General features: G+C 29.4%; 5 protein-coding genes across 5 annotated transcripts; 3 read left to right on the top strand and 2 right to left on the bottom strand.

Moving 5' to 3' along the window:
* The first annotated feature begins 326 nt into the window (after positions 1 to 326).
* Positions 327 to 2,105, top strand: HELRODRAFT_185351 (hypothetical protein). The gene is made up of 4 exons (XM_009014348.1): positions 327 to 462; positions 617 to 715; positions 1,010 to 1,174; positions 1,329 to 2,105. Exons 2-4 carry the CDS (start codon positions 643 to 645, stop codon positions 1,532 to 1,534), a joined length of 444 nt encoding a protein of 147 aa, XP_009012596.1. The 5' UTR covers positions 327 to 462; positions 617 to 642; the 3' UTR covers positions 1,535 to 2,105.
* A 2,018-nt stretch (positions 2,106 to 4,123) lies between these two features.
* HELRODRAFT_168495 (hypothetical protein) lies at positions 4,124 to 4,732 on the bottom strand (the record flags this gene model as incomplete). The annotated part of the gene is made up of 2 exons (XM_009014347.1): positions 4,124 to 4,453; positions 4,592 to 4,732. The coding sequence occupies 2 exons, from the start codon at positions 4,730 to 4,732 to the stop codon at positions 4,124 to 4,126; spliced, it is 471 nt and encodes a 156-aa protein (XP_009012595.1).
* Positions 4,733 to 5,047: 315 nt separating this feature from the next.
* Positions 5,048 to 6,138, top strand: HELRODRAFT_168494 (hypothetical protein; the record flags this gene model as incomplete). Its single annotated transcript, XM_009014346.1, has 2 exons — positions 5,048 to 5,631; positions 5,886 to 6,138. The coding sequence occupies 2 exons, from the start codon at positions 5,048 to 5,050 to the stop codon at positions 6,136 to 6,138; spliced, it is 837 nt and encodes a 278-aa protein (XP_009012594.1).
* A 263-nt stretch (positions 6,139 to 6,401) lies between these two features.
* On the bottom strand, positions 6,402 to 9,804 carry HELRODRAFT_156472 (hypothetical protein; the record flags this gene model as incomplete). Its single annotated transcript, XM_009014345.1, has 13 exons — positions 6,402 to 6,497; positions 6,760 to 6,876; positions 7,054 to 7,134; positions 7,488 to 7,550; positions 7,773 to 7,898; positions 8,201 to 8,280; positions 8,375 to 8,546; positions 8,687 to 8,773; positions 8,856 to 8,899; positions 8,973 to 9,028; positions 9,110 to 9,144; positions 9,457 to 9,535; positions 9,695 to 9,804. The coding sequence occupies 13 exons, from the start codon at positions 9,802 to 9,804 to the stop codon at positions 6,402 to 6,404; spliced, it is 1,146 nt and encodes a 381-aa protein (XP_009012593.1).
* A 748-nt stretch (positions 9,805 to 10,552) lies between these two features.
* Positions 10,553 to 15,344, top strand: HELRODRAFT_97603 (hypothetical protein). The gene is made up of 12 exons (XM_009014344.1): positions 10,553 to 10,699; positions 10,948 to 11,044; positions 11,155 to 11,250; positions 11,365 to 11,422; positions 11,924 to 12,011; positions 12,140 to 12,215; positions 12,445 to 12,559; positions 12,735 to 12,830; positions 12,928 to 13,012; positions 13,103 to 13,277; positions 14,058 to 14,164; positions 14,332 to 15,344. The coding sequence occupies exons 1-12, from the start codon at positions 10,668 to 10,670 to the stop codon at positions 14,561 to 14,563; spliced, it is 1,257 nt and encodes a 418-aa protein (XP_009012592.1). The 5' UTR covers positions 10,553 to 10,667; the 3' UTR covers positions 14,564 to 15,344.
* Positions 15,345 to 16,181: the final 837 nt, after the last annotated feature.

The raw sequence follows: 16,181 nt of genomic DNA, 5'->3' as shown, positions 1-16,181 counted from the left end.
TGTGTGTGTGCGAGAGCGTGAACGCATTTATACACGTGTGATATTTAAATCCAAACATAAATTTCAACAAATTGCACATGCTATATCCAAGCTAGCTGTTAGCTTATGTTTTTCATTATACAAATATCTGTTTATTCTAAGTATATGTCTCATATATATATATATGATGTATATAATATATATATATATCTCAATATGTATGTATGTATGTATATATATATATATATATATATATATATATATGCATATAGAAGTATGCATCTGTATTTGTATGACACTGTATAACGTTATTTTAACAACGTTATTATTCTATATATGTGGCCTAAGCATAATTCGTTAGTGTATTTAGATTTATCCTTTGTTGACACAATTTATTTCTGTACTGTTTGTAACAATTTTGACTTTCTTTATAGAAAGTTTCATAAATCGCACGGACAAAAAATTTGTTAATGTTTAGAATTGGAAGGTAATGTATATAATTTCACATTAACTTGAACATACCTCCACGCTAGACTCGTCCATCGCCATATTATAATGTTCACACTTGAATTATTATTTTGGTTTAGAGGTTAGGACGACCGATGTTGTGCGTTAATTTAATCTTTTAATTCTTCAGATAATTTCATAATTAATTGAACGAAAATGATGAAAGCTTCAAGTGTCTTCCTAATCATCATTCCGATCCTGGCTTGCCTCGTTGCTTTTTTTGCTTCTGGTCAGTACAAAACAAGCAAATGCAAAATAAATTTGACTAGTGTCTTAATTTTAATTTTGATTGGTTATTTAATTTCATTAGAGGCCAAGATTAATTAAACAATTTTATAATATTTTACTCTTATTTTTAATGTTGAATAATGCGTTGTTTATAATTTTTCTTTTTTTTGCTTACAAATATTCTTCTTATCAGGTATTTAGTTTCTTTTTTAAACCAAAATACTCTGTTATCTATTCTATTCTATTCCTTCCATATGTTAGGCAATAAATTAATTTTAATTTTTTCGCAATTTAGGAAGCCACGGAATACAATGCTTTGTTTGTATGTCAGGGGACAAATATAATGGGGAGAAATGTGAAAATTTAAAACCAACGGACAGGGATTTTATAGTAAATTGCAGCACTTTGCCCCCAAGAAATAATTATCCATGGGAAAGATGTCGTGTAATGGTTCATGATGGTAAAAGTTTTTATTGTAACTTATACAAATATTATTATGAAATTAGTTACAAATTTTTGACATTAATATGAATAAAGTTTACAATAAATGATGCATAGCTCAGTTGTGCATTGCATTATATATTTAACATTTTAAAACAAGTTTTAACAAACAGTCGAAGGTGAAACCAGGACAGTGCGTTCCTGTGCAACATGGCCGGATAAAAGCAGAGAGAACAGATGTGTTGATAGGACAGGCACAGCAAGAATCAAAGTGAGATTGTGTGAGTGCGACACAGACTTTTGCAATCACATGTCTATGGCTAAAGCATCGATCTTTCTTATTGTCTCCACTCTTGTCATCAGCTTAATTAAATTTTAAATCATGGTGGGTATGAGAAGGCACATGAGTTTTGTATCAGAGTACTGGATTATTGTAGCACTATTTGTGTATAGATCAATTCTCACAATATGAATTATTAATTGGTCCATGGATATTATATCTAAACTGTGGTTATTAACTTTATAGACACAAAGTATTTATATATCTTACATGTGCATATAATTATGCTTAATATAGTTTAATTTATCTACTTTTTTTTTACTTTTTTTTATGTGATTGATGATGTTTGGATTAATAATATTTATGTTTATTAATGATCATAAACAAAAAGAAAACAGAATAAAAATGCTAGGTTATTTACATAATGTTAATACATAAATTAGTGTTGTGCATGCAATTTTGTATTCAAGTTCAAGTTTTTTTTAACAATTTGCAAAAATTTTTATTAGTTTTACATACATTGATCATGTTCTTGTGTGTTACTTTGCGCTTATGTTTCTGTTTTTCAAATATTTTAACTTTTTGTAACATAAACTTGAATATTACTAACGTGATTACGTTTTGAAGTTGGATTTTAATGATGGTAACGATGATAATAATAGTTCATTGCAATTCTACATTTTATTATATGCTTAAATTACGTACACCTTTTTATACCAAACAATTGACATCAACCATTAATGACGAGTTAATTAAGAGACAATGATGTCACATAACGATTGCGTTAATACGTGAAGTTAGCCCCACACGTTATTTGATTATTGCATCATGATATTCAGTCGTTTTTTCTCACTCTAACAACGTCTGTATATGACAAACCTTATCATTCATTCGCAACATATTTACTTTATAATAACTCATTCCTCACAATGGGGAATATTCTCTTCGGCTTACCACGAAATGTTTAAATCGACTTTTAACTCAATTAAATATAGCTATAAAATTGGATATATCAAAATGTTTATAAAAAGCATGGAACCATTTTATCTTTGTTCAGCCGTCAGTTTATCGCGACTAGTGTAGTGGTATTGTGTCTTCATAGATGTGATTTTTTAATCAAAATTGCCGATTCGTAATTTAAGTTTCTTCGATATTCATTTATTTCTTAATTGTTATTTTAAGTATTCATTTAATTTATCGGAAAGTTTTGGCTTACATTTTTTCTTAGAAATATTCAATTCACGTCCATTTGCCATATTCAGTGAATGTGTAAAGTTTTTTGTATTCAATCACGAGTTATCTTCAATCAATAAACACTAACGTTTATGAAGTTATTTTAGAACATTTATTGTTCATGATTCTTGCATAGAATATTGCTTTTCACAGTGGAGATTAAACTTAGGCCGTCAATTAGAATTTTTAATAATATACATACAGTTTTAGAAATGCGTTGATTTTATTCTCGGTGTGAACGTGTTGAATGGACGAACGTTCGTTTAGCATGGGAATGATAAAATCAAAAATTGAAATTCAATACATGTTGTCTTTAAAATATATGGTCATCATCATCAGTGATAACTATAATTTTCCATCTGACCACTTAGATATTACAGAATCAAATAGGTTTTCATTACCTTCAGCCTTTGTTATTTCTTCTATCTCTTCTTTTAACATTCTTTCTTGAGAATTACAGATTAATATGTGACGATTCTTTTTTTTGAAGACCGAAACAGTTTTGACCGTTTAACCTTTTTAAATAACATATCGTCTTGTTATACATTAGGGAGACGGGAGCCGAATGGACCATGTACAGAAAGTCTATTAAATTTAAAAATAATGAAAACGCGAATTTTTAATTTTTTTAAAAAATTTAAATCGTCTTTTGGTTTTCTAGAACCAGATATAAATTTAAATTCATGTCTTTGGAAGCGAATTTAGCTGAATCGCTTTGTTCGAATTTTGAAAAAAAAGAAAATTTTTGTGTATCAACATCAATAAATCGATCAAATCCTGTTAAAATAGAAGTATGCATATCATGGATATATCATATATATCCCTGATATATCATATATATGCATTGTATATTGTGTCTGCGTGTGCGGTAAACAACATGTTTTTTGACGGCAGGTCCTACGTATGCTGCCAGAGTAAGCAAGGTATTTAAACAGCTTCAGCTAAATCAATCAATCAATGATCCTCCATTGTCCATCAAGGGACCGTCGAGGCCGATGGTGTACATCTAAGCAAGCTTTTTACACTTCTTTTTTCTTTCCAAAAACTTTTTCGATTTTCGGCCAGTTTTTTAGTCCTTCAGCTATAAAGGACTTTCATTTAAAAAGTTATTTAACTCACCATCTTATTTTTCAAAAATTTCACCCAAAACACTTTTGTATTTTAAAAGTTTTGATTCATATCTCGACACTATCATGTCATTCATCTTTGCAACCCAAATTAATCACGCCATCATAAAATGCATATTCTTAGGCACTCAAATAAAATTTCTATTTAACAAAAAGCAATTAATTTGTAATTTTATTTTCTATTGCCACTTGAATTATTCAATTTTACTTTTGAAACAAACAAAATTAAACAATTAAGTCAAAGTTTTAATAAATGTGCAAATGCAACAAGTCATTTTTAATCAATTTATCAAATATGTATGTGTTGTCACTGGAGCGTTTAATTGCATCAATCATCATCATCGTTTTTGTCATCCTTGTCGTCGTCATCATCTTTTTCGTCGTCATCATCGTCGTCATCGGCCAGCAACTTTTTTATGGCTTCCTCAGGATTTTTGGACCACATGGCTATTTCTGATTGAGCTTCCATCTCTTCTTTCTCTTCCTCCATTTCCTCTTTTGCCTTTAGCATTCTAGTCAGTGTTCCGATTCGTTTACGACGCATTTTTTTTACTTCCTTGGTCAACTTGTGCACTTGGTCCCATTGCTGATCGGGTCGGTAATTTTCGTTTTTTATGTTGCGCTGAAATTCTAAGAAATCAGTGATTGTTAATGTAAGCTGCACGTGAATTTAATGTGATTTGTTTGTTAAATATCTATTAGACAGGATATTAAGTCCCTATGACAATTCAAAAATTTATGTTGTAAAAATTAGAATTATAACATTAACTTAAAGTATTTTAGTTGAATGACCAACACCTTCTTCATCGATAAACTTCATCATTTTGTAGTAGGCATAGAGGTAAATAATTTTCAATCCGCCAATTAAGCACAAGAGGCATTTGCTACCGATTGAGACTATTTGAACCGTCCAGTTCTGTGGAGGCAAAGCAGACATTTTTGGTGTATAATTGATAAATTTAAATAAAATTATTCACAATTCTATCTTTTATTTAATTAAATGCCTAAATGTGTCTAGCAGCTATAAAAGCATTTGTGCAATGTTTATGAATGATGACGTATTTAAAATGTCATAAGCATAACCTTATTATAACCGTATTGTAAGTACATGATGCCATAACGTTATAAGTCAGGACAATTTTTGTTTTACCTCTACTTTGAAGTCGGTTAAGTTGAGCCGTTAGTAGAATCGTGTTTTTAAAATGGAATAAATGTAATAAATAAATAAAAGCACTTAAAAAATGATTTGAAGATGGGCGATTTTGGCGACGTAACTGAAATAGATGTCGGTGAACCCATAAAAATAGGATGTTTTACCAATTCTAAAAGTCGAGTTTTGAGGCTAGTTCACATTTCAGATACCCATTTGCAGACACCGGAAACCCCAATTCCAGATGGTGATGTTTTAGTTCATTCGGGTGGGTTCTTCAATTTTTATAAAGGAGTCGGATCATTTCTAGAAGAAGTTTCCATTTTAGAAAAATTTTTTGCTTCACAACCTCACAAATATAAAATATTTGTGGCAGGAAACCATGAACAGTCGTTCGTAGGTCAACCCATTGAAAGAATCAGAGCCAGATTGGGAAGTGTGATATACTTACAAGACAATTCTGTTATGATAGAAGGATTAACATTTCATGGATCGCCTTGGACTGGCAAAAGAAAATCTACTGCAGCAGCTTTTGTAACTCCGTTCCCAGAATTGGGTAAATATTGGGTGATGATACCAAAAGAAACTGATGTTCTTATTACACATTGTCCTCCACACAGAGTATTAGATGATAATGGTATTATGGGATGCCCTTTGCTCAGAGAAATAGTTGTAAAAGAAATCAGGTTATACTTCTTTATTGGTTTGCTCTACTAATTTAAATCAATGCTGAGACATTTTAATTAAATAAAATGAATCCTCTAGTTTATTTTGCTGACAAAAATAAAACTTTAAATAAATTAGCATTGTTAATTTTTATTTGAGACACTTTTTGAAATAAAACGTCATTGAACTATAATGTGGGCAGGATATAATTATGATAAGAAAAAATTATAGATGACAACTCATTTTATATTTGGTAAAATTGTGTTTTCAACAGGCCAATGTTACATTTGTTTGGTCACTCTCACCAAGGGACTAGGGTAATTGAAAAGCAAGGAATCTTCATGTCAAATGGTGCTCAGTATGGGAATGAAAGTGCTCACCCTCTTGTCTTTGATATTCATCTATCACCTGATCTACCAAACAAAACAAAACTCTACAAGCCATCAATTTGGAAGGAAGACACAACAGACAGCTCACAAGATGATACCAATGAAAACAAAAAATCATTCAATTGTAATCTTATCTAATCCTAACCTAGTCCTACATTTTTTCTTCAAATAATCATGATATTGTTTTTTTTGAGACATTGTTTTTTTTGAGACATTGTTTTTATCCTGTTTTTTAATTCGAAATAATGTTTTGGAAATTAAAAGTTAAAATCTTTTTTCGGTTGTTGACTTGAAATCTTTATTATAAATAAAACATAGATTGAGACTTTTTCAACAATTAGATTGATCTCGTGTCCTACTAAATACTCAGCAACAAATTAGTGATAATTACAATTAGTAGATCATGTGAGAATTTCCTGGGCCTGCTGTTCAACTAAGGTCTCCATGACGTTAACTTCTTGAAACCATGTTTTCATTCGATCTTGCAAGCCAGTGATCTGTAACAAGTTTTTACATCATCACATAAGCAATCAAATTTGCACAGGAGAGCAAGAATAATCTTTATTTTTCAAGATTTCAATGACTGTAGTGTACTGTGAACACAAAAACAGGAAAAATTTCATTACACAAATTTTGCTACACTGTGTAGACTGCAGTTGAATCAAGTCAGCCAGCAATGGCTTCTTTAAAAGAACGATGCAAAATGTGCTTAAAGTAAGCTGAAATGTACCGTCATAGGAATATAATTTATCTACATACTTGCTGCTTGTCAAGTACTCTTGGTTGAACCCAACTCATGTGTACCTTCTGTTCAACGCCATCAATCAATCCTTCTACCAGCTTCAATGATAGTGCCTTCATCACAAGCAGTTCAACCTAATGATGTTTCAACATCATTAATCAATTAATTAATCATAGCGTGACAAAGAAATAAAATTACATCATGTTTTTGTAGATTCCTTTTAAAAATTTGCTACGGTAGAATATGAATAAATCACGAGCTCACGTCTGCATATAATTCTAAAAGTTAACACTAAGAAAAGCAGATCTCACCTCTTCTATAGGCTTTTTGGTTTCTTTAGATATTTCCTCAAACGTTAGCTGCCTGTGGTTGGCTGGTCTCTTAAAGGTCATCTTTTATGTCAAACATGAAATTTAATGTATCATGAGATTAGTTTGAAAATGAATGTAAAATTAGTAATAATGTGCATTAGAGAATTATTTGATGGCATGAAATTAACTTTTTTTTACAATATTTACTTACATAATAGAAATAAGACCATGACAATGATTAAAGATTGGTGCATTATTAAAAGAAAATGAATTAACTTTGAAAGTTTAAGCTGTAAAAACTTGATTTTTTTGTAAAAAAAAAAATGTATATTTAATGCAGGTACATATGGGTTGTTATCAATAAACCACAACTAGCAATAGTAATAAGATTATAAAAATAGATAAAAATGATTAATTAGTGTAGAACTGATAACCTCCATGAGACATAACAACATTATCTTCTGCAGCATTGAAGAAACATTTGTCTCCAAGTCTTTCTGAATTTTTTTTTACAAAGATTTATTCATAAATAAAGGAAAAAACAATTGAAATTTTCAAACCTTAATTGTATACAAATTTATGATAAATATACAATTCAATAAAAATAAATTAAGTTGTAATAAGAAACACATAATAAATGAGTTTTATGAGAATTTAAATATGAACGAACAATGAAAAATCTAAAGAGAGTGTTGTTGGATGGACAGCATAAAACTAACCTGCTGTTTCCATAGAGGTTGGAGTTCATAGAACTTATTGAGGTCTCCACTGTTGAAGGCATACAAGAGGTCCATCAACCACTTCTGGTTGGTGTTTTGTAGGCAGTTCAAGACAGGATGAGCTAGCTGATGGTCATGAAAATTATTTTGTGATATTTTATTAATTAGTTTATAATAAAATGACTAAATACAGATTTAGTTCTCAGTAATTTATCATAATTATTTAACATAAAGATGAAATATGTTGTGGTTTTTGCTATTTTTTCATAATCTATCCAAATGCTCTTGATTAACTCAATATTAGCTTCTTGGATTTTTAGCATTTTGGAAAATTATAATTTACTCCATGTAAAATTTATAAAAACGTAATAGGTTAATAGCTCAATCAAAAAATGGTAAAAAACTATTGTTCATCCAACACCACTAACCAACTCGCCAAAATTATAGACATTCTTTCCTAATATTGCTGCCAAACAAAGACTGAAAGCTCTGTCCAAGAGTTCATGATCTGAAAAAAACAAACCATACATGATAATAATGATTGTTATAAGACCATAATAACAATCGTGAAAAGAAATTTAAATCATGTAAAAGAGAGTAACTTGGTATATCTTTGATATCAACACATCCCAGATATCTGAGTGAATCTCTATAGTAGCTGGCATAATCAACAGTCAACTTGTAGTAGCTGCTGGACAACTCATAAAACCTTTGGTGCACTGGTGTCACTCCGTCCAAGTCATTCACTTTTTTGTCTGCTTCTTTTATTATTTTCTAAAAAAAAAGTAACATAATTTATTTAAACTTCTTGAAATATTTTAAAATTATATTTTTAAGTGAGTGTTACTGAGATATATTTATTGGGTATAGAAATATGTGTAAAAAGATAATAAGAATCAGTAAGATGACATTACCTTTGTTTCATCGAGATTATTCAACTGCAAATAAATGTTGCCAATTGCTGTAAGGCATAAAATCAGTGCTTCTTCACTCGATTTTATCTGTCAATGGAAACATATTACATTACAAATTTGAAGTGTAATAACATTGCTAGAAAAATGGTTTGAACATTATAATACTCACATTTTCTTTTATTTTTTCTAGAAACTTCAATGCTTCTTGAAAATCTAAATGAAACAAAACAAAATCAAGAAGCAAAAATTTAAATTCAGGTCAGAAAATTTTTTTTTTAAATGTTACCTTTCATCTGTTTAACCACACCAATTACAATTTCCATTAGAGCCAATGGATTGATTCTGTTAATTATTTCAAAAAGATAAAACAAAACATTAGCAAATTATAGCATGATTAATAATAAATTAAAATTACTTTATTACCTATGTTCAAAGTCAATGATGAAGTTTTGATAAAACTGTAATAAAAAAAATTAAAAAATTAATTATCAGTTTCATTGAAATAAAATACTGGAAATACAGATTAAATAAAAGTTTTAATTTAATTTTTTAATGCTTAATTTGGTATTTTAACTTTTTTAACTTTTAGTCTTTAAGTTTAAATAAAGAAGTAGATATTAATACTTCTAAACAAAAACAAATTGTATGTTGTATACAATATAAAATTCAAAACAAATGCGAGCAAAATAAAACAAAAATAAAATAAGTGGTACATTTAATTTTAATTTTCCAGGGAAAAACTGAAACTACAATACATATAGCAAACAAACTTGTATTAAATTATCATTTTCTGAAAAATAAGGATGCTTTGAAAACTGTAAAACTCTCAGTGTTAACTGATGCCACAATCTAAAAAACGAAAAAATATCAGCAATTCTTATATTATTAAATTCAATCTTCATATTAAAATAAAAAAAAAACTAAAATAGGAAAAAATTACACAACAGAAAGAAATTGAAAATGCTTTGTCATTCAGTTAATTATTCAAACAGAACGACAAAAAATAACTTTTTATTGTATAATTCCTCGAGGAGACTCCACTCCTGACACAAATCTGCATGATCCTGACATTTTTTTTGCTGATCGCGAAAATAACCGGCAATATTTCTCGACGCCATCTCAAAATTAAAATTTGCAAAACGATATTAAAAAATTCACAACAAATAACCATAGAACAAAGAAAAACGTTTTTTAAAATGCAGTAATAAATAACATACGAAATATTTTATAGTGATACAAGACTGAGTCAGTGACAGGACTACTCTAAGATGCCAAGTGTGCCAAGTTATTAAACGCTTAATTCAAAAGAGTACAAGTATATGATTACAATACAATGCAACAGATGATACCTCTAGGGATGTTTTAAACAGTTTTCGTTAATAATTTACAGTAAATTGTACGCAAATTAATTTTTACAACGTCAAAGTTCATTTTGACAAAGTCAATATTTCCCTATATATACAGCAAGGAGCACTGATGATGATTCATTCGGAATCGAAATATGGCCTTATTTACAGCATGAATTAGAAAAATAAGTTTATTTTGAATTTTAATAAACTAAACGTTCACCAAAAAACTTTAGTGACAAAAATCGAAAAAACGAACTACAAACATATTAACGCCAAACATTCGGTAGAATTTATAGAATATTGTAAATATCTATATATATATATATATATATATATATATATATATCGAATAAATTCCAGCTAGTTAAATTAGAGGCTGGCGTTAAATGTTAATATAAAATCAATTTTATAAAAAATCATTTGTGGTTATGATCACGATGGCCACTGATTATTTATTCTAACTATAATGCCTGATGACTGCTATTAATATTATATCAACCAAACTTTTGTCATATTGCTTATTTTGTTTCTTTTATAATATTGTAAGCTTCCGGCGTGGATTGTTCAATTTTTTCTTCATTTTTATTTTTTCTTATATTTTAATCGTATTTGTGCGTTTTTAATTAAAGAAAATGTTTAACGGAGATGCTTCAACAAGAACTTTGTTAGTATTTTTTTGATTTTCGATTTAGAAATATATAACACGCGTTTAATTGCTTAAACACGCCAAAGGTCGCAAAAGTAATTTGCCGGATTTGTGATAGCATTGTTAAGATGTGTATGGCTAGTTTGGCGGTAAAGCGGGTTTTTTGGCTAATTTGCCAACTTTTATTCTTTTGCCTAGGATAACACTTTTAACTTAATTTTTGTATATATTTTTGAGGTATTTTATTAAAACTTTCTTGTTTCTAGGTATGTAGGAAATCTGGACCCCATGGTCAGCGAAGATTTACTTATGACGTTATTTGGAACGTTAGGTCAATGCAAAGGATGTAAACTAATTAGAGAAGTTAGTTGTTGAAATCTGGTCATGGAATCTATATGTATTATAATTTTACTTGTTAAGGATTTGAAGTTTACAGATTATTAATTAATTTATTTTCTTTTTTTAATTAAAAGGCTGGCTCGGAGTTGTATGCATTCATTGAGTTCAACACCCATACAGAAGCTCAGATGGCACTTATGGCAATGAACAAAAGAAATGTTCTTGGCAAGGTTGAGTTCTGATTCAACAATGATATTTTAGTTTTCAAATTTAAAGTTTTCTATTTTTTTTAATTATTTTTGAATAAAATTTTAGCCTTTGCACATTCATTCATGCTTTTTCAGGAATTGAAAGTCAATTGGGCAACTCAACCAGGTGGTCAGATTAAACAAGACACTAGCAGTAAATTTTTTTTTCCTGAATTTTTTATGATTAGATGTTTTAATTTGTTTAGTTTTATTTGCAAAAGTCTTAATTGAAAGATTCAGATACAAATTTTAAGATACTTGTGAGATTCTAGTCTGCTGGAAATGTAATTTAAACAGATCCTTAATTTACATTATTAATACATTATTAACTGCTATGCTCAAACTATTGAATAAACTAATGTTTAGTTAAACTACATGAAATTGCACTAATAAATGATTATAGCTGATGCTGTTTCAAACTTTATTCATCAATGTGCCTGCCAATTCTGTTGTTACCTGGCCTTATATGAGTGTCAGTGGAATGATGCTTCATCTATGTTTAATTTTATAACTTAATAAGTTAAGTTGGTTAGAGGGACCTGACCCGTTGCTTAAATTGATTACTTTTATCAAGTTCAGGAGTGGTCTAAGTACCAGGCTTCATTTATACTGAAATTTAGTTTCATGTTTATCTAAAAATATTTTCATCCGTCAGAGCATTTTCATATTTTTGTTGGTGACCTCACTCCTGACATCGAAGCCCCACAGCTTAAAGAGGCTTTTGCTCCATTCGGTGAAATATCGTAAGTTTGTTTTATATTCTCAAAGATAATTTATACTTTTTTTGTTCAATGTTTTTCTATTGTTATTTTTCAAGTTTGATTGTACAAGTCAGGCAATGCTAGTTAAATAAATTAAATATTTTTCAAAGGGATGCCAAAATTATTACTGATCCACAAACTGGCAGGTCTAAAGGATTTGGCTTTGTCTGTTTTGTCAGAAAAGAGGTTCAAACTTATTTTCATTGTTACTTTTAATGTTACTTTGAAAAAGACAAAACTTTATCACAGAAGCAATTTTCAATGGATTTTCATCTTATGTTACTTTTTAATGTACAGTTATTTTTTTAATTCTTCAACATGCATTATTTAACAAGATGGCCTTTTTTTATAAAGATGAATCCATTTCTTTTTTAAAGATTAGGTGGATTGATGTGGTTTAAATTTAATTGTTAAGGATGCGGAGATGGCAATAACAGGCATGAATGGAACGTGGCTGGGCGGTAGAACCATCCGGACCAACTGGGCAACAGGCAAGGGAGTCATGAGCACCAGCATGAGACCACAACAAAGTATGATTTGCAACTTATTGTCAACTGTTACATCTTTTGGACTTGTGTGCTTAACAGATGTTCATCTTTTGCTATAGGCAAACATATGCTTATATTTTTACATTAAAATTAAAGTCATTTCTTGTATGAGTGATATCTGTACTTCAATGTGTTAAATAAATTTTATCCGGAATAGGTCATTACAAAGAATTGAATTATAATGAGGTGCAAAATCAGTCAGGACCCAACAATACTACTGTCTACTGTGGGGGTATTACTTCTGAAACCACAGGTCACTTGGTTATTTTTAAAAATTACTAACTACTTATTGTTGTAAATATGTTTAAATTTTTATTTGTTCTACATCTGTTCTCTAAACAATCACTCAGATTCAATGATGAAAGAAGCGTTTCAATCCTATGGTGAGATAGTTGAAGTGAGAGTGTTCAAAGAGAAAGGATATGCATTTGTGAGGTCAGTGTTTCATATGTTTCATGTGCTTCTAAAAATTAATTTTTTATTTGCGTACTACAATACAATACTTTATTTACTTTTTTATCTTAGATATTCCACAAAGGATGCAGCAGTTCGAGCCATATGTGGTGTTCATGGCACTGACATAAACGGTAGCATTGTCAAGTGCTCTTGGGGTAAGGAACAGGCAGAGTTGCAACAACAAATTGCAAACAGTCAGCAGATGAAAAGTGCATCTCTTGCTGCTGCAACATCTCAAGCTGGGGTATGTTCATATTTGTGGACGTCTGACTTAAAAATGTCTTGTAATGGATGTTAAATTGTTAGACATTTGTGTTTTGCTATTTTAAAATGATACCTGAGATGATACAAAAAATTAAAAATGACAATTGCAGTGCAATGATGAGTTCTTATTCAAGTTCTTATTCAATTTTTTGATGATCTTTTGACAATTTTAGTGACTAGCAGATACAAATACTAACATTTTTTTGAAACTAGATGCCAATAACTTATTTATTTAATGCAATTGTCTATCTACAAATAAGTAAATTATCAGAAAGTGTGCTTGTTGAGTCTTATAAGTAAAAAATTGATAATGTTCAATTATTTGGTGTTCCACGCTTATTGTTAGCTTTCATTTTGGTTGTTTTGAAAGCGCATATAAAAGACCACTTTCAGTTTTCTTGAGCATATTTATCGTTTATTTTGATGCTTGAAAAATAGGCTTGTAGAAGTTTCACTATCATGAATTTTTCATCATGCATCTCCAAGGTGCTTACAAATTTTAACCTACCTATAACCTAGCACCTTATAATATAATATTGTTATAACCGACCCCTTGAACTTGTAGGGTATGGTTATTTCTCTTTATGCGGATTCTTGATTCCTAAACAGACTTATTTTAGATGACTTTATTGCAATTTTATCATTTTAAAACTACAATATGATGAAAGAATTTTTTCATTATGTAATAAAATCTTTATTAATAATAAGAATAACAATATAAGACACTGTAAATTATTTCAAAGTTGATCATTTTTTGTAGGGCTTCTATCCTCCCCCACCTGTCCCAGGCGCATATTGGGGGTACCCGGGTTATCCTACAACTCAAAATGCCTTCATGTCACCATTTGGAATGCAGGGCTACGGAGGGTTAGCTGATAGGATGGCCATACATTAATTATCATTTATTGCTGATTTTTAAAATTCTTCAGCTGAAATTTTACTTAATAGTTATGACATAGCATGCAATAATTAGAATTCGTGGTGATCACCTGCTGGCTGAATAATAAAGCATATATGCTTGTGCACAAACACAGATTTCCACAGGCTTCATCGACGTGGTCTTCGCAGCCTAGCCAGCAGTATGCTCCTGGAACTAATGGGACACAGCAGCCCTCCCAGCAGCAGCAGCAACCACAAGGCAATCCTGGTCAGCAACAACAACAATCATCTTTTTCGTCTGGCATGAGCAACTTGGGAGGCTTAGGTGCCAATGCTTTTGGTCAGACAAGCCAGATGAATGGTCAGTTATACAGTGGTAAACTGTAACTGGACTATTTGCATCATAGCTGAACTATTCAATAGTTTAGTGTGTGTTTCTAATATAAATATATTATATTCAGTTTCGGTTTTTCTTGAAGACATTGATAGTAAATGGTTTTATTATTATTATTTTAATTTATTACTTTTTTATGGTTTTTTTATTAGTAGTATTTATTATTATTATTGTTGTTGTTATTTTCTTTTTAAACATTATATATTCACCTTTTCAGTAATATCTATTTTTAAAATTATTTTATCGTGGTTTGTCGTTTAATTTATGTTAGTATGTAAAATTTGAATAAGCATCAAGTTAGATAATATTATATTTTATGAAGCCAGCAAATTTATTAGTTGAACTGATGAATTTATATTGATTTTTTTTCAATTTTTAAAGACAACTGAAGACAATATAATTATAATAATAATATCACTTTGAAATGTTATTGGTATTAAAGATTCATTCATTTGTTCGTCCTCCTGTCTGCCTGTTTTGTTTGTTCTAAATGCGTCTTAAATACTTAACGTTACATTTTGTATGTAAATAATGTATTTATATATCTCTATGGGTTTTATTATTCAATTTAAATAGGTATATTTTTATGTCTTGTAAAGAAATGGAAGTACTGGAAAACATTTTTAGTGTTTTTTTTTTCAATATATTCCTTTAAATGATTTTTTCTTTGCCTAATGAGTGGGTGTTTGTGTGTTTGTTTATTCTTGCATGTATATTAGCCTATTAGTGTGTCAGTTGTGAACCACATGTATCCCGATAAATAATTTATAAAACAATTTGATTTTTTTTTTCAAAGAAGAAAATATTTAAAAGATTACTCTGTAAAATGATTATTTTTGTATTTTCACTAAATAGCTTTTGTCTTTCCTCATTTGTTATTTGAGGAAATTACTTACGAATATATATATATATACATATATATGGCATCTAATATTTAATTATTTGTATAATATTGTTCTTAAATAGTTACTAATTTAATGTATGCGTATAAAACTAGCGTGGCGTATTATAATTAAATGTTTGTTTAAATTGACTTCCTCTCATTTTTTTGAATGTAAAATTATCATTATGAAATGTGATTACTTATTTCAGTTGATTGCTTACTTCAATTACATTTGAACTTTCAAGTATTTTCAAAACTTTAATCTTCTTCTTTGAAATGGTTTTTTATTTATATTTTTTAATTACATTTAAATAGAGCAATTATAGATATAAATATTTGGAGAACATGTGGATGCATATATGTTATATAAATATATATTATATAAATATATATGTGAGTAACTATATATATATATATATATGAATAAGTATGTATGTAAACCGTTTGTATCTGATATTAATATTTACATGTGCTTGATGGTGCAGTCAGTTATCGTGGATCTTTGAGTCTTGTGAGATGGCATATATAGGGCCTAACTCTTGGCATATTGATCTATAATGGCCCCAGACATTTTCATAGCTACCAAGCAGGGTCCAAACTGTTAATTACTGTTACATATAATGGTATCATATATTTTCATTTCATCACATATATATATATATATACATATATATGTATGTATATGTGCATACACCATTATGCTGTCTTGCACATATTTCAATTTTTAA

The sequence above is a fragment of the Helobdella robusta genome (genome assembly GCF_000326865.2).
Source record: "Helobdella robusta unplaced genomic scaffold HELROscaffold_13, whole genome shotgun sequence".
Lineage (NCBI taxonomy): Eukaryota > Metazoa > Annelida > Clitellata > Rhynchobdellida > Glossiphoniidae > Helobdella > Helobdella robusta.
This window is presented reverse-complemented; position numbering and strand designations above follow the sequence as displayed.